The following is a 27,916-nucleotide window of genomic DNA, read 5'->3' on the forward strand; positions in this document are numbered from 1 at the left end:
TTGATTTGGCAGCAGGTGACCTTTGACAGAGCAGTTTCTGTATTAGTGGTGCGGTCGCGAATTCCAATAAACGGGTGAATGAGTGGGTGAGTAGAAAAAGTGCAGGTGAGAAAGTGAATGAATGAATGAATCAAGTGAATGACTGAATAAATCAAGGGCCAGTGTCGGGAGTCGGTGCGGAGGCAAAGCCTTCTCGACAGGGCTCTGGAAGCCGCCTAAGAAACTGTCAGGCTCGCAACTCTTAGGCTCAGCTCCAAGGTCAGGGTCACCTCGGGCCTCCAGGAGACCCCGTCACCATGACGAACAATTGAAAAAACTGGCAGAGACGGAAGCAATCGGAACATCTCGCGATATCAGTAGTGCCGGCGCCGGCCTTCCGGGCCTGGGAACCACGGCCGGCTCTCGCGAGATTTGCCATGAGTCGGGGCGCCTGGGCCGGCCGAAAGGAAAGCTGGCGCTGCGGTGGGGAACATGTCGGAGTCCGAGCTCGGCAGGAAGTGGGACCGGTGCTTGGCGGATGCGGTCGTGAAGATAGGTAAGGGGCTTCTCGTCCCTGGCAAACCCGGCCCGGAGCCGAGCAGCCAGCTCCAGGCTCCGCTGGCCAGGAGGGCGGAAGGGAAGCTCCGCGGGAGGTCAGGCCGCCCGGCCTGTTCCGGCCCCTCAGGCCGGGGCGAGCCGCCCGAGTCCCGGCTGGAGGTCGCTGGGGCGGCGGGGGACGCGTGCCGGAGGAGCCTGGGTGGCCGCCCGGGGTAGAAAGGGGGAAGTTGCAGCCCCGAGGAGGTGGTCGTAGGGTTGGCAGGTGGTAGGGGACTCGCTGAGCTCTTGGAGTGGAAAACATTTGCAGGGCACACCCTCGTGCCAGAGCCCCTGAATTCTCCTCCCTGGTGCCACATCTCCCGTCGTGGGGCGTGGGACCTCGTCAGGAGGCCACGTTACTCCCCAGCTGAAACAAAAGTGCTTTCTGGAGAAGGTCGTCGGGAGCATGTTATAGACACTGTCAGGCCCTGATGTCAATTGCTGTCATTCCCGACTTGCCACTTGATTTATCTGAATCAGTAGACGGGGGTTTGAAATTGTAGACACAGTGATGATGATCTGGAGTGAGAATTGCCCTGCAAAGTAAGAAGATGGTCACTTTTCAGTCCTTAATGTTATTCCGCGTGCTCTTTTAACATGTGTTCCATAACGACACAAATTATCAAGTCACTGAATTGGTGGGGGCGGGAGGGGGGGAAAGAGAGGAGAGAGGGAAAGGTTGATTGAGCGTATATCGTGTCTGCATTGTGTTAGGTGCGCAACTTATTATCTCCCATATAATCTTTTTATAGGTTATGAAATGGAGAGTCAGGTAAAGGGATTTGCCCAGAGTCACACTGCTAACAAATGGCAAAGTTGGGAATTTAACCCAGGTTTTCTGGCTTCAAGTCCTATGCTGTTTCTTTGATACTAATTTTTATTATCCAAATATGATATTTTTGTATGGAAGTCTTAGGGTATTTAAAAGGATTTAGCATTGTGTCCTTGGGTGAAAATACTGCGAAAGAAATAAGATGGTCTACACCATGACAGCAGGGATGTTTTCTAGTTTATTCGCTGCCGTATCCCCAGCCCCTAGAAGAGTGCTTAATAAAAATTGAGAATGAGTCAGTAAATGAAGGAATTCATCACAGTTACCATTTCTCCCTCGAATTCAGCACTTATCAGCTGTGTGACTTGGGGCAAGTTATTTAATCTCTTTCTTCCTGTTTCCTCATTTGTAAATTGGCAGTAATAATTGTTACTATCTTGTAGAATTGTTGGAAACATTAGAAGAGTTAGTTTATATAAAAGCTTGAGTGTGGATCACTTTATTAGGAATGGATTATTCTGGGAGTGACCCAAAAATTGCAGTTTTTGTTATTAACAGCTCACATTTAGCAGAGAAGATTTATTTATTTTATTTATTTATTTTTGGTGGCTGTCTGGTACAGGGATGAACCCTGGGCCTTGGTGTTATCAGCACCAGCTCTAACCAACTGAGCTAACCCGCCAACTCTAGCAGAGAAGATTTAACACCTAAATATGGAATGACCAAAGTAAGTACTAAACAGAATGAGCTTTGGAGGTAGAGCTGAATTTGAATCCCTCTCTCTCACTCTATACCCCCGTCATCACTGGTTTTTTTTTTTTTGGCTTTGAGTAAGGACTCTGCCTCAACTATGAAATGAGGAGAAAGAGATTTACCTGAAAAGGATTAAGAAAGCTAAAGGAAAGAAAAATACATAACTTATTAGTTACTAGTTAGAAGATATTTAAAACAGTGTCTGGCACTTATTATATATTCAGTAAATGGTGGTAGTAATAATTGTTGATATTAATATTGTGCCACTGATGACCACCTGAAGCAGTGAGTATTGTCATTCATGGGTAGGACATTGGTGGGGTGGGGCATACACATGGACTAATTAAATGAGGCAAGGTAATGGAGTATTACAGATGAAAGTTAAAATGAGTGATTCAGAGTCTTTGCTGTAAAGCTATTGTAAATCAAGTAAGTGGAGGGATGGACTGAGGTCATCCAATAAGTTTGCAAGGGACATGTGCCTTCAGCTGACCTTGTGGAATGGTGTGGACTTGAAGTCAGGGAGGATGGGAGAACTTGAGCAGAATCCAAGTTGAGCTTTTATAGAGGAGGTTAAGTAGCTAGAAGTGGAGGAACTGGGGTTAGAACGCAGGCATTCTAATTGCAGTGCCCCTACTCCCTAAAGAAAAGAGTGCTGGTTTGGGTGGAGTCAGAATTGTGAAATGTCTTAGAGAGGTTCCACTTTATCTTGAAGGCGTTTGAGCTGCCTTTAACTTTTTTTTTTTTTTTTTTTTAAAGATGATCAGTAAGGCGATCTTAACCCTTGACTTGATGTTGTCAGCACCATGCTCTCCCAAGTGAGCTAACTGGCCATCCCTATATAGGGATCCAAACCCATGGCCTTGGTGTTATCAGCACCACACTCTCCCAAGTGAGCCATGGGCCGGCCCCTTGCCTTTAATTTTTTCACATGCATGTGTATATTCAACACCTCTGTCTTAAAATCTGTTGCTTCCAGGGCTCCCTGTACTTATGTTGGTGGAGAGTCATGGGATGGTTGTTAGCAACAAATATTTATTGAAGCCGTCAATGTCACTGTGAATGTGAAATGATAAAAGTTTGAACTGTTAGACTGGAAAGGAATGGGTATATTTGAGAAATTTCAAGTATACCATTCAAACTATCCCCATTTACACAATGGAGATAGTAATACCCACCTCCTAGACCAGCACAGTGCCAGGTATATAGTAGGAACTCAATAAATGCTGTTTTCTTTATCTTCTCTCCAGCTAGCTAACTTTGCCTCATCTTCATTTCTTGTAAAGATGGTTCTGGGGTTAGAACCTGTGTAAGTGCTAAATCATTGGTCAGAATTTGGAAGTAAGACAGAAGAGGTGCGTGTGAACCTCATTCACACTAAATAACATGTGACTTAGTAACTGATTATGTCAGGTGGCAGGAGAGAGTGAGACTACAGTGAGAAAAAAGTCATGGTTTTGGTCTCTTCTTACATAGTTGAGTTTGAGAATGATAATGGAGAAGTTGAGAAGGGAGTTTCAGTTTTTGAGGGAGAAGATGAGTCAAGAATTCGATGGTGTCATCTCTTGAGTAATGGGCTTAGGCAAAAGGTGTAAGAGACGAGGCAAGGGAGGCTTTAGTCTGAATGGTCTTTGAGTGTTTCTTCTTAGTCCTGTAGGTAGCAAGGTTGCTTGCTTTTCTGGTGCGTCAAAATGGAGATGGAGACTTGGAACAGCAGCCTGTCCTAAAATATATAAGAGGGTTAGTGGAAGATGTAGGCAGGGAAGAAAGGGCCAATGCAGGCTTTCGGCTTCATCTTTATAATTTCATACTCTGGCTCGGCAGAGATTGAAGGCAGGCCACGGTAAATGGACAGCAACTTTTGTGAGCTCTTCTCTGTTTGCTTGTGTTATACTAAAGTGTTTTCCTTATTTTCCCACCAGTTTGCTGAAAGATGACTATTTTAATTGCTGTGTTTATACAGCCGAGTTAAATAGCTCACTTAAGTGAGTACTTTAGGCAGCGGTTTTGTTAAAAAAAAAAAAAAAAAAAGTATTCTTCGAGGATCTTCTTACTCTGACCCTTGAATAATATCTTAATAGAAACTTCTTATATGATTTTGTCCTGTAGGAAGAGATAATTTTTTTTTTTATGAATATCCTTTCCTCCTTTACTGTCTTAAGAAAAGCGGTTCTAGTTAACTGTTAATTCTGGTTTTAAAATATCTATTTATCTTTTGTCAAATAGTGTTGTAATTTCTAATATGATTTGACCTGATAAATTAAGCCCGTGGACCCAAAAACAAACAAAACAAAACAAAACAAATATGCCTGCTTGATTTTGGGAAGGGGCCACTGAGTGGTAGACATAATGGACCCTTGTTTGCTACACATCCCTGTCTCTCCTTTCCTCTCTTCTTCCGGCCCTTGTTCCTTTCTTTTCTTTTCTCCCCCTAACATTTTTACCCTTCTCTTTGGCCTCTGTTCTTATTCCTGCCACCCAAATGCATTGCCTCCTTCCTCTATGAAGTCTGAGATTAATGTATCTTTTTTGTTTCCCAGTAACCCTGTCATCATTTAAGAAGTTCCTAGTTGTCCTATTTGCACAGATCACTATCTGAAATTTGCAGTTTTTTTCTTTACTTGATTATTCCTCCTCACTAGAATGTGAACTTCATCAGAACCAGAGACTGTTTTTTATTTGTTTTTATTTATTGAAACATGATAGATTGTACATATCTGTGGAGTACATACAGTGTTGACTGTCAATACCTATGTGCAATATGTGATGCTCAAATCAGGGTAATCAGTATATTCAACATTATACACTGTAATCTGTTTTCATGGCCCTTTACCAATTTCTTATTAACCTCCCCTCTCCCTCCCGCTTTCCCACCTCTGGTGGCCTCAGTTCTGTTCTCTCCTTTTGAAAGTTCAACCAATGATTGTGATTGTATCTTTTTTTCTTTTTTTATTTCTTTTTCATTTTTTAAACTCCCACTTATGAGCAAGGACATGTGGTGTTTTTCTTTCTATGCCTGGGTTATTTCACTTAACATAATTTTCTCGAAATTCATCCATGTTGCTGCAACAGAGACTGTTTTGTTCATTGTTGATCCCCTAGCCCCTGATGTAGAAGAGGCATACAATAATTATTGTTAAGTGAATGATATATATTGTTGAGAATTTTGTAGACTGTGCTCTCTTCCTATATTTGCTATTCAGAGTATATTTATTAACCAAATGAATTAGCATTTAAATGAAAAAGTCCAAGTAAGGTTGATTTCATATGAATTTCTGCCAGTTCACATGTTTGATCATATGTCCTTGTACATTTGGGACTTTTACCAACTTTTTATTTCATCTGGGGATGTAAATTATCCTCAGTAGATCTTAATAATAAAGTAGTATTAGAAATATTTGGGAGTATTCAACCGAGAAACATAAACCAGAGAGCATTTTTGTGTTTAAACAAGTAGAGGGTGATGTTGGTTTAAGCGGTATTGCCAAAGCCTTATTGCAGGAAATTAAAAAGGAGTGAAGAATATTACATTTTTTGAATGGCATGTTCCGTTAGTTTTATGTGAATGCGTCATTAATGGTTTTTGCTAATTTTATGGATTTATTTTTAAGTTTTATCAGATTTATTGAATGCTCTGGTTTTCTTTTTCCACTCAGTTCAAGGGCTGTGCCATTTATTTTCCTTGTATGTACTGAGTAATTTGTCTTGCATGTACCCATGAGCATGAATAAGTCACACATTGTTAATGAGACTAGAAGCCATAGTGCTATGTCTTACCAATGTAGTAGGCTTAATAGTTCTGGTCTCCACAGGGCTGATTCTTTCAGCCTGGGCTTATCTCTCTGGATTGGAAGGGAGGTTATGTCTGTTTTCTACTTCCCAGGGAAAATAAGATTTTAGGAGATGAGAAAATCACAGTTACAAGATTTCCAGAGTGTTCCCTGAGGTTTGAGAATTTCTGAGCCTTGCAGGTGTGGGTCATGGAAGCTCTGTCATTGCCCTTAGAGTCCTGTTACAACTCCCTCTTGAATGCTGAAGTCTTATACTTGGCAGGCTGTGGACCTCATGACCAAGTTGATGTTGTCTGTGTGACAGTGAGCAGGCCTCAGAGTGCAGATTTGCAGGAGGATGCTTTGAGGAAAATCTAATCCCAGTGCTTCCTAGATTTATATGGTGGTCCTGAAATTCCCTAATGTGACTTGGAAAGCTTTAAAATTGGCTGTGTCCCTTTTCCTTCCCATTTTGCTGCCACTATGAGACCAGAGTAAGGAATATCTGGTTTTACTAATCTATGTATTGGCCAGGAATTCTAGTATATTCTTTTCTTTTTTCCTGCAGCTTGCAAATAAGTATTCTAGTTTATTCTAAAAGAGGGAAAGGAGATGTCATGGTTGGGGAAGGGGTTGCCCAAGGCTGTAATACTTTCATGAAAAAAGCTGTCCTTGCAAGCCAGGTCTATCAATCACAACATTATCTTAGTAACAAGGAAAAATGCAAGTCATGGACATTTGTGAGCAGCCCTAGAATGTATTCAGTTCAATGAACTATGGCAGCATACACAGGCTTTTTGTTTTTCTTTTCCCAGTGTTTTCCATCAGAAATAAAAAGTCATTTGCCACATAAGATGTTTCAATCAACAGCAGACTGTATATACAATGGTGGTCCCTTAGGATTATAATACCATATTTTTACTGTACCTTTTCTATGTTTAGATTACAAACACAAATACCATTGTGTTACAATTGCCTACAGTATTCAGTATAGTAACATGCTATACAGATTTGTCACTTAAGAGCAATAGGCTATCTATATACCGTATAGCCTTAGTGCATGGTTGGCCATACTGTCAAGGTTTGTGTAATTACACTCTGTGATGTCACACAATGACAAAATTACCTAATGATGAATTTCTCAGAATGTATTCTTGTTGTTAAGTGACGCGTGACTGTATGCCAATAAGTACCTCTCTGTGCCTCTGTTTCCTCCTCTATAAAATGATAGTAATTGCCTCAAAGGGTTGTTGCAAGTAAGGATAAAATGAGATAATCTCTGTAGAGGAGTTAGGACATTGCCTGTACTTAATAAATATTTAACTGCAGACATGTAAACAAAGTGTAGAGATCATGAGTTTAAATAATGAACATATTTACTCTGATCTTGGTTATTGTGGATGGTATAGAAGCCTGACAATATTCCAGTTTATGTATGTAATAGTAATTGTTAGTGCATGTTTCTCAAAACAATTTAATACCTGGCATTATAGCAAGCCTTGGCAAGGGGTGGCGCATGGATGAATAGGCACTGGTCCTGCCCTTGAGGGGCTTACTTCCTTGAGGAATGTGAAAAGGAGGAAGTGACATTTGAGCTCTATCCGGAGAATATGTAGACAGTTTAATAGGTGGACCAGGTGGAGGACAGCATTTCAGGCCCCCAAATCTGTCCAGTGTCCTAGAGGAGAGACTTTGGCTCCTTCAGGGAATGATGAGAATGATTACCATTTACTGAGCACTTTACCATGTGCCAGGCACTGTGGGAAGCATGTTATGTTTTACATGCATTATCTCTTTAATCCTCATAGCCTTGTGGGATATTTCCCCCACTTTTTACAGTGAGAAAATGGAAGCTCACGGTGCTGAGTTGCTTCTCTAATATCATAGCCACAGCTACAAAGGCGCAGGGGGCGGGGCGGAGCTGACCACCGTTCCATCTGCCTTCCAGAGCCCACGCTAGTAGCTACTGCATGTTAATGCAGGAGGTTTTATCCTGGGGGGGGGGTCAAAGGGCTTATGTGGGGAGGGGCAAAAGATGAGGCAGGAAAGGAAGAAAGGGTGGAGGGAGTTAACTGAGGGCTTACTACATGCTAAGAAGTTTGGATTTCATCGTAAAGGCAATGGTGAAGCCATTGGTTTTTTAGTTTTTTAAAATATATCTGTAGAGATTGTTATATCATGATGTTTTCAGGTGAACTTGGACATAGAAATAGATTCTGTTATGCAATATAGAACTAACTTCCAGAAACCAATATAAACATACTGGTCTTTTTCTCAAACTGCTTTATTGAGACATATTCAACATACCGTAAATTCTCCTATATAAGTGTACAATTTTGGTATATTCACAGAATTGTGCAACTATCACCACATCTGATTTTAGAATATTTTAAATTTCCCTCTAAAGAAACCCCAATACAGTTGTTCCCATTCCCCATTCCCAATCCCTCACCCTAACCCCAAGCAACCACTAATCTACTTTCTGTTTGTGGAATTTCCTATTCTGGACATTTCACATAAATGGAATTATACAATATGTAGTCTTTTGCGTCTGGCTTCTTTCACTTAGTGTAATGTTTTCAAGGTTCATCTATGTTGTGGCATGCATCAGTACTTCATTCGTTTTTTTTTTCCCCCGAAAGATGACCAGTAAGGGGATCTTAACCCTCGACTTGGTGTTGTCAGCACCACGCTCTCCCAAGTGAGCGAACCGGCCATCCCTATATAGGGATCTGAACCCATGGCCTTGGTGTTATCAGCACCACACTCTCCCGAGTGAGCCACGGGCCGGCCCTGTACTTCATTCTTTTTTGTTACCAAATAATATTCTGTGGTATGGCTGTACCACATTTTGTTTATCCATTTATCAGTTGATGGCCATTTAGGTTGTTAATACACTTTTGACTGTTACGAATAATGCTGCTGTAACCAAGTACACAACAAATTTTTATGTGGACGTATGTTTTCATTTCTCTTGGGTATGTACCTAGGAGTGGAATTGCTGGGTTGTGTGGCAACTCTATGTTTAGCATTTGAGGAAATTCTTTGAATGTTAAGCTGAAGAGTGACATGGTTGAATTTCTGATTTTGAAGATATCAGTGAAGTAGATGAGAATGAACTGGAGAGGACCAGAATGAAGGCAAGGAGATGGGTTAATATGTTATTGCAAAATTATGCCAAAGATGAGATGAGCCGATGAGAGGAGGCCCAAGATGGAAGCAGGAGTGGAGACAGGTATAATGGTGTCAATACAGAGGTAGTATTTACAGAACTTGAAATGCAGGCTCAGGAGTGGGAGGAGTCGGGGGGTGCCAAATGGGAATGGTTTTGCTGTTGACAAATAGGGGGGGCAGGAGCGGAGCCCAAGCAACATCTTGCGTTTATTACTTTCTAGTGTGTGTTGAGATAGGTCACTGGTTATATGCCAGTGCCATTTCATACTTCAGTCAGCAGAGATGAAAGTTATTGATTTGCCATGCATTGATCTTCATGAAAAGAAAGAATCTGGCCTTGTTCCTTCGTTGTTAAGAAAGTAAGACATAAGTGACTTAGCAGCTGACCTGCCTTGGAATTATCCAGCAGATTTTGTGTATTCATCTGATAATCAATTAAGTATAGTTAACTTGTTTAAAGCCATTTTAGTGTTAAAAAATACTTTAACATTAAAAAGAGAATTGAATAAAGAGGCCATTGAATAAAGTCATGGAAAAAAAAAGCAAATTATTGTTTTTCTTTAAGTATCAGTTCATCTGATAAATGTGGGTTACCACAAAGCGTTGGTGGCTCACCAAAAATTGCCTTTTGGTAGCCTGTGTTTGCAAACTGATACCTTTCCATTTCATGGAGTTACATCAATTAGGCTAAACTAAAATACTTCAAAGGTTTTGGGTTGTTTATTGGTTTGGGTTTCAAATTGGTACATGTTAATTGTTGAATTGGTAGCCCTATTTTGTTCATTTTATGTATTCTAAACGATGTGAACAAAAATACTTTTTTCATTTGTGGCAGCAATATGAATAATGGAACATCGTGATCTTGCTAGAGGAGAATTTTCTGTTAGTATTACAGAATAATGTAACTAGGCACTATAGGGAACTTGAAAACATATTTAAATTTTTATTCTGGCTGTGGTTTTATGCTTTCCTAAAATGTGGCCTCAAACAGTTTATTAGTAAATATGCTGAATTGCTTTCTTTGGCAAGTGCATTTCAGTACTGAATCCAAGTAAAAATACAAATATTTACTTATAAAAGTCGTTTGGTGTGGAAATATTTTTATATGGCCATTGACCCACTAGTGAAATGTTAGGGCATTGCTAGATTGGATCCTGTTTATTTAAAGGAAAAGAGAGAGAAAGCTAACATTAATTGAATGCCTGTTAATGTGCCACCATATTTGGTACACTAATATATTATCCCTTTTTTACTTCCCAGCAACTCAGTGAGGAAGTTTATAACATCTCTATTTTTCAAGCAAGAAAAATAATGCTCAAAGAAGTTTATAGAAATTGAGAAGCTGATTTTAAAATCTATATGAAAATGTAAACAATCCAAAATAGGGCTGGCCAGTTAGCTCAGTTGGTTAGAGCGTGGTGCTGATAGCACCAAGGTCCAGGGTTCAATCTCTGTACTGGCCAGCCACCAAAAAAAAAAAAAAAAAAAAAAAAAATAATAAAAATCCAAAGACCAAAATAGCCAAAGCAATTTTTAAAAAGAACAAAGTTAGAGGACTTATATTACCTGACTTCAAGACTTATTGTAAAGCTTACAAGACAGTGTGATATTTTGAAAAAGGGATAAACATAGAAATCAGTAGAATAGGATAGAGTCCAGAAATAGACCCATAAATATATGGTCAATTCATTTTCAACAGAGGCAATTTAATGGGGAAAGGAAGGTCTTTTCAGCAAATTGTGCTAGAGCAACTGGGTATTCATATATAGAAAAAAAATGAACCTCACTTGAGAGGATCATAATAGACCTAAATGTAAAAACTAAAACTATAAAACTTCTAGAAGAAAACATAGGGGAAAAACTTTGACTTTGGCATCGGAAAAGTTTTCTTAGGTGGCAAAAAGCAAAAATTACAAAGAAAAAAGTGATGTACTAGATTTGATAAAAGTTAAAAATTTTTGCTCTTTGAATGACACCTTTAAGAGAACAAAAAGGCAAGCCATGGAATATGAGAAAAGACTTGTAACATATGTATCTGATAAAGGACTTGCTTCCGGAATATATAAAGAACTCTTAAATTTAATCATGAGAAGACAGACAACCCATGGATAAAATGTTTGAAAAGACTTAAGAAGTTATACTAATGGTAAATAAGCACATGAAAAGATGCTTAACAACAATGGTCTTTAGGGAAATGCAAATTGAAATCAGGAGATACCCCTCCCTACACACTAATTAAAATAGCTGAAATTAAAAAGAACTAGAATACTTAGGGTTGACTAAGATGTGGAGCAACTGGAACTCTTGTATACTGTTGATGGGAATGTAAAATGGTAGAACTGCTTTGGCAGTTTCTTATAAAGTTACACATATTATCTAGCCATTCTTCTGCTTCCCAAGAGAGAAGAAAACTTGTCACAAAGACTTGTATATGAATGTTCATAGCAGCTTTATTCATAATACCCTGAAATTGAAAACAGCCCAGGTGTCCATCAACTGATGAATGGATAAACAAAATGTGTACTATTCTTAGAGTGGAATATTCATAATAAAAAGGAACTAACTACTGATATATACAGCCACATCGATACATTTCAGCATCATTTTGTTGAATGAAAGAAGTTAGATACAAAAGAGTACATACTATATGATTCCATTTATATATAAAATTCTAGAAAAAACAAACCAATCTATAGCTTCAGAAAGGTAAGTGCTGCTGGGGGCAAAGGATGGAGAGAGGAATGGACTGCAAAGGAGCACAAGGAAACTTCGGGGGTGACAGCAGTGTTCCGTTTCTTGATTTTGGTGGTAGTTTCACAAGTATATGTATCTGTCAAAACTCATTGAATTATATACTTTAAATGGGTACAGTTTATTGTACGTAAATTACACCTCAAAAAGTTATTTAAAACCAAAGCATTCACCAGATGGTAGATGAAAAAATGAAAAATAAAATGAAAACAAAAAGAATGAAAAATTCCAAGTGTGGTGAGGATATAGAGCAGCCTTAATTCAGACACTGCTTTTAGACACTGCTTGTGGGAGTATGAATTGGTGCAACCACTTTGGAAAACTGGCAGTATCTACTAAAGCTAACCATAGGTGTACCCTATGACCCAGCAGTTCCATCCATGCCTTGGTATATGCATACATATGTTCACCAAATGACTTAGACTAGAATGTTCGTAGAATACTGTTTAGCACCAAACTGGAAACTGCCCAAATGCCTATCAAAAAAATCGGTAAGTAAATTGTGGTACATTAGTGTAATGGAATAGTATAATAATGAACAAACTACAATCATTCACAAAAGTGTTGGGCCAAAGTACTTACTGTGTGATTCCATTGAAACAAAGTTTGAAAACAGGCAAAACTACTCTGTTGTTAGAAGTCAGAATATGGTTATCCTTGCATGGAGAGAGTTGACTAAGGGAGCATGAGACAAGCCTCTAAAGAAGCTGGTAGTCTTCTGTTTCTTGCTCTGGTTGCTGGTAACATTGGGTGTGTTGAGTCTGAAAATTCATGGAGTGGAAACTTAATTGTGCAACTTTATGTAATATTTTAGATAAAATGTTTTTAGAAGACATGTACTGTCACAGAAAGGTGTCCCATTGTGAAGTGAGAAAAGCAAGTTGCAGAATATCATGTGTGATATATGATCCCATTTATATAAATGGAATGATAAACAATAAATTTAGTCTAAATTATCTCTAGGTAATGATAATGATGCTTGTCGGGAAGGATCATTAACTTTGCTGTTTTTATAATTAAGAAAATACACAAATGAAGACAGTTTTTGTTCAAAAAAACTATTTACTGAGTTTAGCCAATTCCTGTAGTTGAGGATTATGAAACATCTTTAAATAAATAAGTCTAGTTTTGTTTAGTAAAGTGAACGTGTTTCTTTAAACTTTTCACCAGTTGTGAAATACTTTGGCATCCATTAATGAAGTTTCTCGTAGGTTGACAGGTTAATGGGATTTGCTCTTGGTGGGTATGATGTCTCATTGGTGTTTTCTTGGATGGCCCTAGTTGAAATAACCTCTGTGGATTCATATACTCATAGAATGGTAGAACTCTAGAACTGAAAGGAACCTTAGGGATTCATTTGCTCCAGTGATTTTTAACTGTCTTTGAAAGTACCTCGGGTTGCACTGGGTGGGAGTAGGTACCTGAGAGGAAAGTGAGGCAAGGCTGAACAAGTGGATTTCTGGGTTTCTAGTCAGGCCTCCTGTGCCCCCTGCCCCGCTAAAGCACCTCCACTTTGAGCTGGTTTTTGTGAGCACATTTATTTTCTATGTAACATTTTATTTGGTAAATAAAATTGCATTGCTTTGGGAGACAAAAAAAGAGCTGATAACCACTAATTTATTTCACCCCTCTGGTTTCACAGATTAGAAAGTTGATCCCTAGGGAAGTTGAGACTTGTTCCCTAGGGTCATTCAGGTAGAATGATTTGTTTGGAACCCATTTCTTGCTGTGTCCTGGATACTGGACAAATTTGTCCATGAGACTGCTGCTTTACTGGTCTTCTGATCCCAGCTGTATCTTCTCCTGGATTTTTCCAACCGTCGGAGTCCCACACACTTGGTGCACACACACATAGATCTCCCTGTTTCTACCCTCTACCACTGACCTATGTAACTTAGTTTGGAGCGTGGTTTAAGGTACTATTACTACTGAAAGTGGCTGGTTCCTCTTTCAGTACTTATGATTATAGCAGAGACCATCCCTAACAGATGTCTGTCTAGAAACTTGAGTCTTGTAACAAACAGGGAGTTTATTAATCACCAGTTTTCAAGATGTGCTGTATAGAGTTCTAGAGTTTGTGAGGCCCCTCTGAGATAAGGATGGGGTTCAGAAGGTAGGACCTAGATGCTACTTGGACTCCTCAAATAGCAGCTTAGTTTTTATTTATTGAATGTTTCTCTGGACAAAAGAGAGGTCTTCTCTGCTTCGGAGGAAAGAAGGGAAAAGAAGGGAAAAAGGAAGGAAATTGTGAAAACTACTGATTTAGCTCAGCCTTTCACTGTAAGAATGAGGAAGCTGGGGGCCTTCAATGTTAATCTCCTTTAGCTGCAGAAGCAGTGTGGAATAGTGAAAGGAAGAGTGGCCTAGAACCAAGTGACTTTGGGATGCCAGTCCCTACATAGTTTTGACAAGGCCCAGGATGAGATAATTAATGTGAAAGCATTTTGTAAATTGTAAACCCCTAGACCAGTGGTTCTCAATGGGGAATGGTGATTCCCTCCCCCACCCTGGGGACATTTGGCAATGTCTGGAAATGTGTTTGATTGTCATAGTGCGGGGAGGGGAAATGGGAGTGCTCCTGACATCTAGTGGGTAAAGGCCAGGGATGCTGCTAAACATCCTGTGGTGCACAGGACAGTCCCCCCACAAAGAATTATTCAGCCCCAAATGTCAATAGTATTGAGATTGAGAAACCCTGTCCTAGACAAGTGGAACTACCCCAAAATTCTGACTTTCTAGACACACCCTTTTCAGATTAATACACAGCACAGGGTCATATATTTATACATCTATATGCACATATGCTTTCAGCAATGGAAAACAAGATGGGAAATGAAGTGAAGGGAAAAAAAGAGGAAAAAACCCAATAATTAAAACGACTTTAAAGAATGCATAGTCCTTAATTCTTAGTTTTTTTTTTTTTTAACCAAATGCATGCTTGTAAAACAAAAGGGACAAAAGAACTGTGTTCGTAAAGTGAAAGTCTGTTGGAATCTAGATGGTGACTGTTAACAGTTAATAATTTAACTTATTGGGTTGTCAGGTTAGCTCAGTTTGAGTGCAGTGTCATAACATCAAGGTCAAGAGTTTGAATCTCTGTACTGGCCACCCCCCCCCCCCCCAAAAAAAATGCTCTTAAGACAGCATGAAAGGAACAGGAAATAAAGAATAAACTTGAGTACAAATTAGAAAAAATATTGGAAGAGTCTCTTGGTTAAGTAAGTCTCTAGATAGGTGAGAAGGTGGTAATAGGAGGCAATGGGTTGATATCGATGGGTAACAGGGAAATGAGTAGATTGCTGGGACGAGGCAAGAGGACACGTGGGCTGGCAGATCGCAGTGTGCCCCAGGTGCTTGTTTACAATTAGGTATACTTTCCAAGTCACTTCAGTTATGTACCTTCAGGTAGAATGTTAAAACTATTTGAGTAATAGTTAACAGTGTATTTGGGAGGAATTAAAATCCAGGGCTCTTATACTTCAGTTTTCTTTATCCAACCTAAACCATTAGAATGCTTAGGATAATTTATAATATTGTAGTGCTCTGACATAATTGTTGACAGATTTGTAGACTTACCTTACTTTGACAAATGTTTACAAGTTTGAACAAATGTTTCTGATTGTTTGTTGGAACCCGCACATATAAAACACTCAAAATTCCTGTTTGATAGATTTTAAATGATTAACTGAAGCATATGATTTAAGCAGCATAATTCACTTTTTAACTAGGAAGATAGTCCTAAGAAAGCTGCCAGTTTCTTGGCATCATTTCAGATGACTAAATTGAAATCCATTAGTTGTAGGAATTTTTTTTTAACCATTTCAGCATAGTTCTGTATATGACAAGCCCTGAACTTGTGAGATCATAAATATCCCATTCTGATTAGAAGCAAAAATGTTTTACTGTCCCAATCATGTATTTTGTCTTGACACTAGAATAAGTGCTACTAATCTTATGTATTCACAGAAAAGATTGTTGGTGACCATTGAAAAGTCATAATTTATTTTTCTCCTTATTCCAGCTGCAACTTGAAATTTATTTTATTTCAGCTCATAACTTCTACTTTAGAAGACTTTTTTCTTTACTCGTTTCACCAGAAGTAAATTCTTGGTTTCTTAATGTGTGTAAGTCCAGTTATTTGGAGAGGTTTATTATGGAGCTTGCTAGAGCAGTGGAGCTTTTAAGAAAGACTATAGAATATGACTGGAATATAAAGGCAGCAGCATGCTGTTTCCCAGTCTTATAGTCTTTGGTGCCTTATTAGAGCCTGATTTGAAGAGCAAAGAAGTTGCTTACTCACAGAAGGCCCTGACATTCAGGCAAGTCCCTCCAACACCTTTGTAAATGCTGATTTGGAATATTCATCATTTGTACCAACAGTATCTTATGTATAAAACCATTGGTATACCTTAAAAATATTTGACCTCTTGTCTATGTCCATTTATCTTTGTCCACTATACCCTTATCTATGGATCCCTTACCTACCAGTCGTCGTTAGGTGTGGTCACTTCTACTCCTCAGAAGTTCCTAGTCCTGGTCAAAGACTTGCTTCAACCTGTACGGCCTACCTTTAATACCATCTCTTTCATTTCTGCCTAGTGTGGAATACAGGAAAGGTAGAGGGAGGGCTGTTGAGAGAGCATGTAAGGTAACATTTTTAGTCCGATGAGCATAGAAGAGAGAATCTGAAGTCTGGGCCTTGTTAGCAATGGCTTCTTGCTAAGGGACGTCTTCATCTTTGATGGAGCCTTCTTCAGATTCATCCTCATTGCTGCTGGAAGTGAACTGTGTAAAGTATGCATCTGATACATTGCCTCTATACTTAATTCCTTTTCTTGCTTCTCTATTGCTTATAGGATAGAGGCCATGATCCTTTATATGGCATAAAAGCCTGTCTTGGTTTATCTCCTACCTCACACTTACTAATTTGGCAACAAGGAGCTCCTTGTAGCCCATTTCTCTTGTCACCATCCCTCCCCCTTCTTTCTCTAACCCTCCAGGATGGTTTGGGGATCTCTCAGTGCTTCTAGTACATTCTGTTTCAGTCATTATACCTTGTACTCTGTGTTTCTAATTAGCAGTTGGCTCCAACACTAGACAGTAAACTTAGTATTATTATTGCTTATTATTCCCCAGGGCCTGGCATAGGGCCTGGAACACAGTAGGTACTCCATTTGTATAATCTAGGAAATGCCCACATGTAGTGTTGGCCAGAATGAGTTTTGGAAAGTGTTTAGTTTCCTTCGGTGAGTGCAAAACTAATTTATTACAATAGCTTCACCTGTCTGCGAGGAGGACACACTGGAAGCACTATAACGTCGTGATGAACGGCCGGGCGTCTGGAGTCAGGCTGCCTGGCATCCAGTGCCAGATTTGTGATTCAAGGCAAGTTGCTTAGCGTTTCCATGCCTCAGTTTCTTCATCTATAAAAGGGGGCTCATGAAAGAAGTTTATTGTGAGGATTAGATAAGAATTTTATTTGGTTTGTTTTTTGCAGCTGGTGGGTAGGGGGATCTGAACCTGTGACCTTAGTGTTCATAAGGCTGTGCTCTAACCAACTGAGCTAATGGGCCAGTTATATAGGAAAATTTAATCCTGGAGCATAAATGCTTAGTGAATGCCCTTACCTTTATTTGCTATTGTATGGTATTCCTGAAAACAACATAGAAATTTTTATAAATCAAGTTCTGTTTTCGACTGATTAAGGGAATTTGGTATTAAAAGGTTATTTGATGTCTTATAAATAGCATCACCATTTTTATTGTTATTCAGGTAGAAGTTTTCAGTATTTTCTTTAACAGCCTTCCCCCGCTGCACCCTCCCCGCTAAAACCCCAGATACACATATACACACTTAATCAATTGTTAAGTCCTATAAATTCTGGCAGCAAAATATCTCTTCCTTTCCGAGCAATCCTACACACTTTAGTCAGATGAATCTTCCTAAAGCATAGCTTCAGTGATGTTATTCCTCTTTAAACACTCTTCAGGGAAGCGCACTGCTTACTGAATGAAATGCTGTGTAGACTCCTTGGCCCAGCTTCTAATGCCTTCGGCAGAATGGCCCAAGATTGCTCTCTAGCCTTATCTCCTGCTGTTCTCCTGGACATGCCTCAAGCTTCAGCCAGTCTGGGCCACTCCTCATTTCCCTGCACAGCCCTGCATTGCTGCCGCTGGGTGGAGTGTGTTGCCATCCCCCCAAACTCTGGCTTATAGACGAAGCATAACCACGGTGCAACACTTCCCATTTTTCAAAGAATAAACACTATATACTTGACTGATGTTCCCCAAGGATAAAGAAATTTTTCTCCAGTGCCTTTTACAGAATAAATGCTAATAAATGGTGATCAAGTCAATGTGTGCAAGGGAAAGAAATTATTCTTGTTTTTCCATTGAATTTTTCATTTGAGTCACAGGAATAGGCAACAATACAATAGCTATAAGGATGTATACCTCATTCTTATGTTTAGTTTCATAAGGATGAAAATCCAGTTACGGATAGAGATGAGGAGAAGCTAGAAATATTGGAGATGTTAGGAAAGAAGGAACTTGCTGGAAAATACCCTTTTGAGCAGTTTATAGTAGGCCTCAGCCCATTTGGATTCATTTTATCTCCAGCAAATGCACAGAGGAAAGTGTTTCCTCTCTTGATTTGTTGACTATTTCTCATTGATTCTAAGTAATTTTGTGTTTCTGTTACCACTCCTGATAAATCAAACCTCTGTAGTTTCTGTTGTCTTTTTGAGGGACTGAAGAATAACATAGTCATAAATTACCCATACATAGTGTTACAATCCAGAAAAACACTTTGTTGTCATATGTAACAATAGACTAGTCACCCTGCTGCTGTGCTGACCGCCATGAGGTTTAACCCTTTGTGTAGGAAAGAGCCATGACTTTGGACTCAAGTAGCCTGGGTTGAATTCCATTTTTTTAGTTGTGTGTACTTGCATAAGTCAGTTAATCACTCTAAATTGTTTCCTTTTCTGTAAGATGGGATCATAATAAACCTCATAATGTGGTACAGTGCTTGACACTCTATAACTGTTAGTATATCCAAAGTGCTCCCCAAATGTTATACGAGTCTTTTATTGTGTTTATTTATCTATGCTTAGTAATAATTCCACATCTTTTTTTCCCAGTCTCCTTTTAGTAATTAATCTTCAGAGTTTCTTCTCATTTTCCTGCTTACTATACCCACATATAAATTAACTAATTGTATTTCAGTAAGATGTCTACAACTGTTTTTCTTGTTTTAGGCATTCTTGAAAGTTGTATGGTAGTCAGAGTTCTGAAAGTTGAATCATGTGCTATCCACACTCATTTAAAAGGACCCTTTTGTGAGTTTGGCTTTTCTTGAAGCAGAGCACACCAGTAATGACTTCCACATTTACCTTCCATATCTTTACTTCTTTCTGCTGACTGGTTTGCTTGTTCTGATCGGAATCCTGGTAATTGATGTCCACCCAAGGAATTCCTACAGATGTTTTAGCCTCTGTCAAGTCTGGATAGCTACAGGAAGGTTAAGGTCTTATAAAATAGCCACCTTCTTAGTCTGTTTCTTATATGCCCTGCAGCAGTATTGACTTTTGAGAAGCTGATTAACATAGACTACATTTACCATCTCTGGGTCTTTGGTCTGGCACACTCTCATGGTTAATTCACATGACTTGGCATTTACACATGGACACCTGGGACAATCTGTCTTTGCCTCAAAGGATTAAGTAACACGGTTTGAGCTGACTTAAAACTATTTTTTTCCTCATAAATTGGGCCCTGAGCATCTTTCATAAATCAGGAATGTTTCTTGGAAATGTAATTCTCACTAAACTCAGTCCCAAGGGTCCTTTTCTATAAAAGCACATTCTTGTTTGTTCTGTCATAATAAATGCATTTGATGATTGTAGCACTGTTGTTAGAAACATGATTGAACAGGAAAGCAAGCCTGTTATAAATAGGTCAATTTGATATTAATCCATGTTTGAAGCATAAATATAGCTTTATTAAACACAAGACAACTCTAGGAGAATCTTTATTACATTTTAAAGCAAAATGGTCTAGTTCGGCAATGTCTGAAGGAATCCTGTATTTTAAAAAATTTATATCAAAACCTGATGTTTTCGTATAAACAATTGCTAATGCCAATGAAGTATAGTCAACTACACAAAGAGCAGGAAAAAACCGGTTCTGATTTTCAGCTGTGGCTCACCCATAGCCAGTGAGGTGAATTTTAATAGAGGATTAACTATTACATTACACTTTGACGTCTTTTGAGTTTTATCAGGGAGATGACAGAATTTACTTCCACTTATTGAGCTCTATGTCAGATACTGCTAGAGACTTTCCATTTTCCTAATACAGCAACTCTGTAAGGTTTTTTTCACTCTGCAGCTGAGCAGATTGAAGCTGGGTGAGGTTAAGTAATTGACCTGAGGTCAGAGCTATATGGTAAGGGCTGGAGCAGCGGTCTGAACCAGGCCTGTCTTGCTGCAAACATCAGTGCTCCTTCCAATCCACTCAGCAGGAGAGTACATCGCTCATATTTTGTAAGCTGTATCTTTTCTTTTAGACATTTTAGAATGAAGAGATTGTTTGGCACAATGCTTCTAGGATCTTAAGGACTTGCTGGTAATTCGAGTAGTTTCTCATATTCATGAACTGCCAGTTGAATATGGCACTTAAGTTTTTGCTCATACATCTTGATGTAAATTATACAAAATAAAATGGAGTTGCTTTGCAATTTTAATTTGTAGATATAGATTAAAGTTTAGCACTAACTGTACCTTAGGCTTATGAATATAGGAGCCTTGTTTAAAATGTTAAATGTAAGCTGGAGTGAGGTCTTAATTACCATATAATAAGGTATTGATAATTGAAATGGATATATGGTCTTTTTTCCCCTGTGATCGTTTATAGAAATGTTTCAAAGTGAATTTCTGCAAGTTTTTTTTTTTGTTTGTTTTTGTTTTCTCTGTTCCTCTCCAAACAATGGGTTGTTCTTCCTTAATTGAAAGTCCATTGGCAACTGCAACTTTTGCTAAGTTGATTCTGCAGGAGCATGTATTGCCCCAACGTGTTCTTTTTAGGGGTTAACATCCAAAATACATTTCTACCCCAAGACTGCAATCAGATTATATAGCCTACTTGTTAATTCCTGCTGATTATGTTTGCTTCTAATTATTTGCAGTGAAGTAAAACTTTATGATCTGTGGCATGGTGAAAGCAAAGATTTTTCTAAATGTAAAATAAAGTTGCATTGAGTAACTAGAAATTGTCCATAACTGTAATGGCCATCAACACATATTTCCCCCTACTTCAGAAACCAAAAGCTTTTAGAAAGGTGTATACCAGTGTACCATCCTTGCTTGTTATCCTTTTAAATTTGTAATAAAATCCATTTAGGCATAAGATAAGACAATATTGTATATATAGTTAGTGGGAGCAGAGTTCTGTATTCTGTTATTAAAATAGTATCTATCAGATGAACTGTTAAGGAATTGCTCCTTCCTAAAAATGTGTGTTTATCTACTAGCCAGTTTTATGATGTACTTTTGGGCACTAAGCATGCATTAAATCGTGTAGTTAGATTGATTTGGAGTAATTTCTTTTTGAAAGAACGTGCCAATTCTTTTTCCTCTCCAAATGAAATGGTTTCAGAGCATGGGCTCTATGCCTAATGTCAATTCCATAAGCCTCCTCTCTTGTGCTTTGTTTTCCTTGCCACCCCGCCTCCTCGCCCCGTAACTGGACTTTGCCATGAATGAGGAAGATGTGTACATATAATCAGGTATTTCTTTACTTTAGGGTTATTAGTCATTTCAGAAAGCATGGACTTTTGAGAGCAGGCTTGAGTTGTGGGGAGGAAAAGTTATATAAATGTATTCATAGTTAAATATTTCTTCCAGGGAAGGTGAAAAATGCTTTGTTCTTTTTCCTTTGGCTTTTTTCCCCCAAAAGAACTTGTCATGCAACACCACCAGCAAAAAAATGTTGCCAAAGGCAGAGAAAACTCTTCTCTTTTCCATGTTGGTTTGTTTTTATTGTAAGACAAACCTTTCATGTTTTATTGTTACGAAGTTTAAACCTGGCCTAGAGGTGCCAGTCTTTAGTGGAAACAGCTGCAGTGTTGGTGTCCCCTGATCAGGTGGGACTTTTCTTTGAAGCAACATGTTGCCTTTTAAAAGAGAGCTGAGCATGTGAGAACTTGAATCTGTAAAACTCATCAGCAGTTCCACCATTGTCTATCTCTTAAGTAACTGAGATAGCTAACTTTAAGTAAAACATTGCAATTAAGTCATTTTCTGAATAATTTTTTTGGAGAGAATAGTCTTGTTACTTTGTGTCTTAAAAATATAGAAACAGGGAAAAAAATCACAATTAAGAACTGAAGATATGGCAGTCCACTTTAACGAACATCACAGGGCATGTTGCTTGATAACTCCTCCTTTTGGTTAGTCTGATCGTGATTTTGATTTCATAGTTATACCTGCAGATGAATGCCTCCAACAGGAGCAAAACCGAGTGGTTGGGCATATGTCTAAATTCTAGAGATTAAAGATTTTCTATGAACTGATGTGGAAACATTTTTCATCTTTTTGATTGAATGATACTGGTAGCAGTGTACTTTAGCATCATTCTTGGTCTGCTACTAGGAAAAGTTGAGCATCAGAGAGCTTTCTTTCCTTGGGGAAAATAGAAGAGACAGGCATGGAGTCAGAGGGACAAGAAAAATGCTGAAATAGTTTCCTTTTGGGCTTTTGATTTCTTTGCCAAAAAATTGCCTCCAGATGGAGAAGAGCAAAAGCTCTGATTGTAAGCCATTATGTTTTTACTGGCCTACCCCCTCATCCCGTTGCCTGGTTTGGAATCTGTAAGCCAGTCCAAATCCTTTACCTCATTTTCTAGTACCAATTTACTGTCTTACTCATCTTCCAGCTGCAAGGGGTGAGGCCATTCGCCTTGAAATTGAACCTGTGCCGTTTTATAAACCAAGCAACAGCAGATTCTTGCCAAGAAGTGTCAATATCGATGGTTCCCATTTCTCTGAAGTTCTTGAATCATGCCTACTGGTAGACTTGTCTGTGACATGTGTGGCAGGATTAGTCTGAGAATGAATCTGAACAAGCTCCTTTGACTTTGTGTAGACTTGTTACTACCATGGTTGTCTAGTGTTCTGCGCTGTTGCATGGGAAGCACAGTTGGTTTTTTTGACTATACCTTACTTCACTGGCAGTAGAAATCTTGACACTGTAATTTTCCTTGGGAGGTAGTGATTGTTTAGGGGTTGAAATTGTAGGGGAAATCGATGACTGGACATAGTGGGTACAGTGGCATTGGAGCCTGGCAGACTTGAGACCAGTTTACTGTTTTCCAACTAACTAAAGAGTATCCTTGGGTACGTTATTTTCTGTATGTGGAAAATGCGACATAATACCATAGTAGGTAGTTGTTTGGTTTAAAAGAGAATGTTGGGGGGTGAGGGGAGAGAATGTTGGGTACTCATGGGAAATACTCAAATGTTAGTTCCTTTCTCTTTTCATTATGTCAATTTTGATTGGGGTCTGTAAACTGACTAGTTTTCTATTTTATTAAATTATATGAAAATTAGGATGATGTATTTTCAGATATTACATTTTAAAGTTGGACACCCAAACAGAACCTAACACAAGGTCTATTGGACAGGGCAAAGTAATATATATATTTGGTCTTTTAAAAAAACAAAAAACCAGAACGTTCCTTTTCCAAGCTTGGATTCCATGAAGTTTGGTTTAAAATTAGGTATTTAAAAATTTTTTTTCTACAGACCACTAAAATAGGTTGTGTTTGTGTTTTATTTCAAAAGCTGGTCATTAAAAGTGCTCTATGAGTGAAATGAGAGGATTAATCTCCACATTTGGGGCTCTTGAGGGATGTGCTTTCCCTCTGTCTGGGTGTTCTGACTTGTGAGATAGCACAACCCTTAGGAATTGTTCTGGATCACTCCTTTCTGTCTTCCTCAAAAAGTAGCCAACATGCAAAATGCTGAGGTGACAAGGAGAACTTCCTGTTGGCACTGTTTATCTGATGTTTTGGCTGTGGCCCTGTGCAAGCTCGGTAGGAGAACCCAGGATGCTGGAGGCTACTTGCGAGCAGTGCAGAGAAGTTCTGCTCTAGAACAGTCACTTGGCTTGACCCCCACCTGTCCCCACTACAACTTGTCTAATAAGAATGGGGAATAAAGTTTTTATTTCCTATTGTGGGCAGGAGACCAAAGGTATCTATTAGGTTGGAGATGAGAAAATTTACTGTCTATGAAATCATGAAGAAACTGTTTTATGATGTTCACATTTGAGAAATGTTAATCTTTGTAAAGTTACTATTATGAGATTTGACGTGTTTTTTCTCCCACTTTGTAGGTACTGGTTTTGGACTAGGAGTTGTTTTCTCACTTACCTTCTTTAAAAGTAAGTGTGACTCTTGTAACCTTTCAGCACAGTGTCATAGTGTATACATATGCATAGCAGGGATACTTCCTGAAGACACATCTAGAAGCTGCCAACCCATCCATTTATGGGGTCAGGTAGGCCATTGTAAAATGAGTTAGACAAAGAATGTTGACTCGAAAGAGGTCAAAATGGGTTGGGCATCTCCAGCATTCCCCTTGGGCACTGAGTCAGGGTGCCTGATATCTTAAATATGATATCATTTCAAAAGCCTGTACTTTATGCCAGTGAGTCATTTGGCCAAATCTAAATGCTCAGATATTTGTAATTAATTATAATTTTTTCTAAAGGAACTTGAAAATGAGAGTCCTGCTGGTAATAAAAACAAGTGGACCAGAAATACACATGCTTCTTGGCCAAAAATTCTTCTAAGCAAAGGGTAGGCAATATCTCTTTCATTTTGTGGAAGAACTTCTGGAGGTTTAGATACTGAATGGAAGCCAAAGAGGTCACTTTGACCTCTTCCCATGAAGAACTGGCAGGAGATACATAACTAGAGAATCATAATTAACACATAGTGCTGACATGAAATAATCATTTACAGGTTGGGTTAAGTAAACCCCATAACTTGCTATAATCAGAAGTATGTAAATATTGGTGAAATTCCTTCATATTTTAAAAAATTCAGGCACTTTACTGAAACATATTATTACTTCTAATAAGGTAGAGAAATTAGTTAAACTGAGCAAATGATTAGAACTGATACAGAAAAGTTAGAAGAGTCAACTGTGTCTACTGTTTTCATATTGTACCACTTATTTTCCTCGAACCTAGCAGCATAAGTACTTAGTAAATATTTGCTAAATTAATAATTTTACTAATTACACACACCCCACCTCCCTTTTTCTGGCCGCTGATGAAATATTGACAAAAATGTATGGTATGTTATAATCTTCAGTCTGGTACATGTTGAATATTCATTGAACCCTAAGCAAAAGTATTTAAGGGGTGAGGGGTTTTATCTTCTTCTAATGGCTCCCTATTGGGATTTTCCTTTTTCTGCTCACTAGGAAGAATGTGGCCATTAGCCTTTGGTTCTGGCATGGGACTGGGAATGGCCTGTTCCAACTGTCAGCATGATTTCCAGGCTCCATATCTTCTACACGGAAAATATGTCAAAGTATGTACAGAATTGATATTTCTCTTTCTTTCAGAAGAAAAAGAGGTTTCTCCTGAGCCCCTGAAGAATTCTTTAGAGTGTATATAATGAATAAACTGTGTGTCATTGTGGCATCACTGAGCTCCTAATTGCTCTTTGGCCTTTAGTGATGTTGATGTTGCTTTGGTGCTGAAAGTCTCCCTGCCTTCAGGTGCATATGTACATTCATGTATATACTCATTATTAGCTGACTGGAATTGACAAACCTGCCTGAAAGTTTATCATCAGTGGTAGATTTGTGTTAACTATTGGAAGTAGCAATTTCCATTTAAGATCTGAGAGTGCCCTGTGAACATTTCACACATACTCAAGCTGAACCTGAACACTCCTGGGACTCAGCCATTAGTCCACTTTTTTATTGAAGAAGACAGTCTTGACTGTAAGTCCCACATGATCCTACCAAAGTCCTTCTCTTCAGGTGCATTTTTTTCTTCTTTATTTGGGCATCCCTAGTGGATTTTTAATGATTCAAACAGGCTGGAAAATTATTACTCATGCCTCAAAAGGGAAGAGGGTAGCCTGCTTTCTAAAGTTTTTGTGTGTAGCAGCCTTTCCCTTTGTCTACTTTAAATGATTGGTTACCAGGGGGTTTAAGTGACAGGATCATGGGAGGCTGGGTGCTCAAGGATAGAGGTGGTATTTATTTTTGTATCTTCAAGCCCTGAAACGAAGTAGGCACTCAAATAAAAGTAAAATGAATGAATGAAGTAAATTATATATTCTATTAGGTTTAAGTGTTAATGGCCTAAGGTTTGCTAAGGCATAACCTTCGTAGCAACACAACCTTCAACAAAGAACTTCACATTCCCTGAATGCATAGAATCCTTGCTTTCCAGGTTACCCTTGAGCTAGAATCACTGTGGTCTGGGCAGCAAGCGGAGGGTAGTGGAAAGAGCACAGAAGCTAGAAGACCTGGGTGCAAGCCAGTCACTTCCTTTGTAATCAAGAGTTGTTACATTTCTGAGCTTCTGATTTCCATGCATAAAATGAGGGTGATAATTTCTACTATAGGGTTGTTGTGAAAAGTAAATGTGAAAATGATTTTTTTAAGCTGCCAGGTGCTTTGAAAATAGAAACACTGGTTGTTATAGTTGAGGCCAACTGAGAAAGGGTGATTGTTGTCCATTGTTCCACCATAATAACAAGTAGAGTGGAAAATGTGGTACAAATCCATGTCCTAATTCTGGTCAAGAGCTGTAGCAACAAGGTCACCAAATCTCAGATTAAAAACGGTATCGCATCACCACTCAGCGGCCTCCACGATAGAGCCTGCTTACACTCTGTCAGCTGCCTTCCAACCAACCCATGTGTGCTAGACAGAGAATGGGAGCAGGGAGAGCTCATGTTAATGAACCTTTGTGCACCAGAGCAAGGGTGAGGTCATCAGAGGGACAGTGCAAGAAGAGGCACAGCTGCATGGCACCAAAGCTGACGACAGGCCGTTTCCACTGTTCCTACCTCTTCACTTTCCTGGCACCAGCAAAGTTGAGTTTGTGGGAGAATAGAAAGGAGCAGGGAGAGGAGCTTGAGGTCTTTTAATAGTTTAAAATGTTTCCATTGTTCTAGACTGAGTTGTCATGGATGATGGCTCAGGAGTGGTTATATGCATATTATCTACTTAATGACTGGGAGTTACTGTGGAAAATATTGTTACATTTTTTTTACAGCCTTGTGTGTGCTGCTCCAAAGTGGCCTTGTAACTTTATATGAACTTGAGTCTGTGCCTCCATGTTGTCATCCTTCATTCTGTTTAGTCGTATTATGACAACTGCTTGTTGAGTGCCTGCTATGCCCTGTGGACTATCCTAGGTGCTTTATATTTTTTTCTCTCTAGACCTCCACGTGGATTTGTGAGAGAAGTGTTAATATCCTCCTCATTCAGCAGATGAGAAGACAGAATCTTACTGGGGTTAAGAAACTTCCCAGAGATCAGATAATTAGTAGGCTGTTTGATTCAGGTCATGCTCTTTCCACTCACCTGTGATCCTTTAGATAGGTTTTAGGACTACAGTTATCCAGGTATACTGATTGTTTAGCCCTATTCTGCTCCTTTCCCATTCTTCTCCCTCTAAGATTGGGGGAACCAGCCCTTTTGTGAGACAGTTTTAAAGCAAACAGTGTGGTAAGGTTTGGGCCCCGTTGGTGCCTTGGGTATGACCTGAAGCGGCAATTAGAGAAGCTTGTCAAAATGCTGTCAGCAGAATTCTAACCTAAGTGTCATTGCTTTACAGGAGCAGGAGCAGTGACTTACACCTGAGAACATCCCAGTGGGAAGAAAAGAGAAATTATGTTTATTCCTCAGGAATACTGAAGTGCCCTGGAGTAAGCTGACACTCTTCTGTAACAATGTTATCAGTAATGCTTTAAACTCCAGCACACTGTTTATGTATTTGAAACCAAGTCTGTTTCTTGTTTTGTATTTTCTCTCTGGCAGTTGTAAGGAGGTGGTCTTAAAAGAAATAAATTAAACAAAAATAAGA

General features: G+C 39.0%; 1 protein-coding gene across 1 annotated transcript; it reads left to right on the top strand.

Moving 5' to 3' along the window:
* Positions 1 to 394: 394 nt before the first annotated feature.
* MICOS10 (mitochondrial contact site and cristae organizing system subunit 10) lies at positions 395 to 27,916 on the top strand. The gene is made up of 4 exons (XM_063106725.1): positions 395 to 535; positions 24,191 to 24,238; positions 25,288 to 25,397; positions 27,668 to 27,916. Exons 1-4 carry the CDS (start codon positions 472 to 474, stop codon positions 27,680 to 27,682), a joined length of 237 nt encoding a protein of 78 aa, XP_062962795.1. The 5' UTR covers positions 395 to 471; the 3' UTR covers positions 27,683 to 27,916.

The sequence above is a fragment of the Cynocephalus volans genome, chromosome 8 (assembly GCF_027409185.1).
Source record: "Cynocephalus volans isolate mCynVol1 chromosome 8, mCynVol1.pri, whole genome shotgun sequence".
NCBI classification, from domain to species: Eukaryota; Metazoa; Chordata; class Mammalia; order Dermoptera; family Cynocephalidae; genus Cynocephalus; species Cynocephalus volans.

Bases quoted from the DNA above. Each gene is read 5' to 3' on its own strand.
- MICOS10 (XM_063106725.1), top strand. From the start codon at position 472: ATGTCGGAGTCCGAGCTCGGCAGGAAGTGGGACCGGTGCTTGGCGGAT. The intron at 536-24,190 runs GTAAGGGGCTTC...CCCACTTTGTAG, and splicing joins GGATGCGGTCGTGAAGATAG to GTACTGGTTTTGGACTAGGA. The intron at 24,239-25,287 runs GTAAGTGTGACT...TCTGCTCACTAG, and splicing joins CTCACTTACCTTCTTTAAAA to GAAGAATGTGGCCATTAGCC.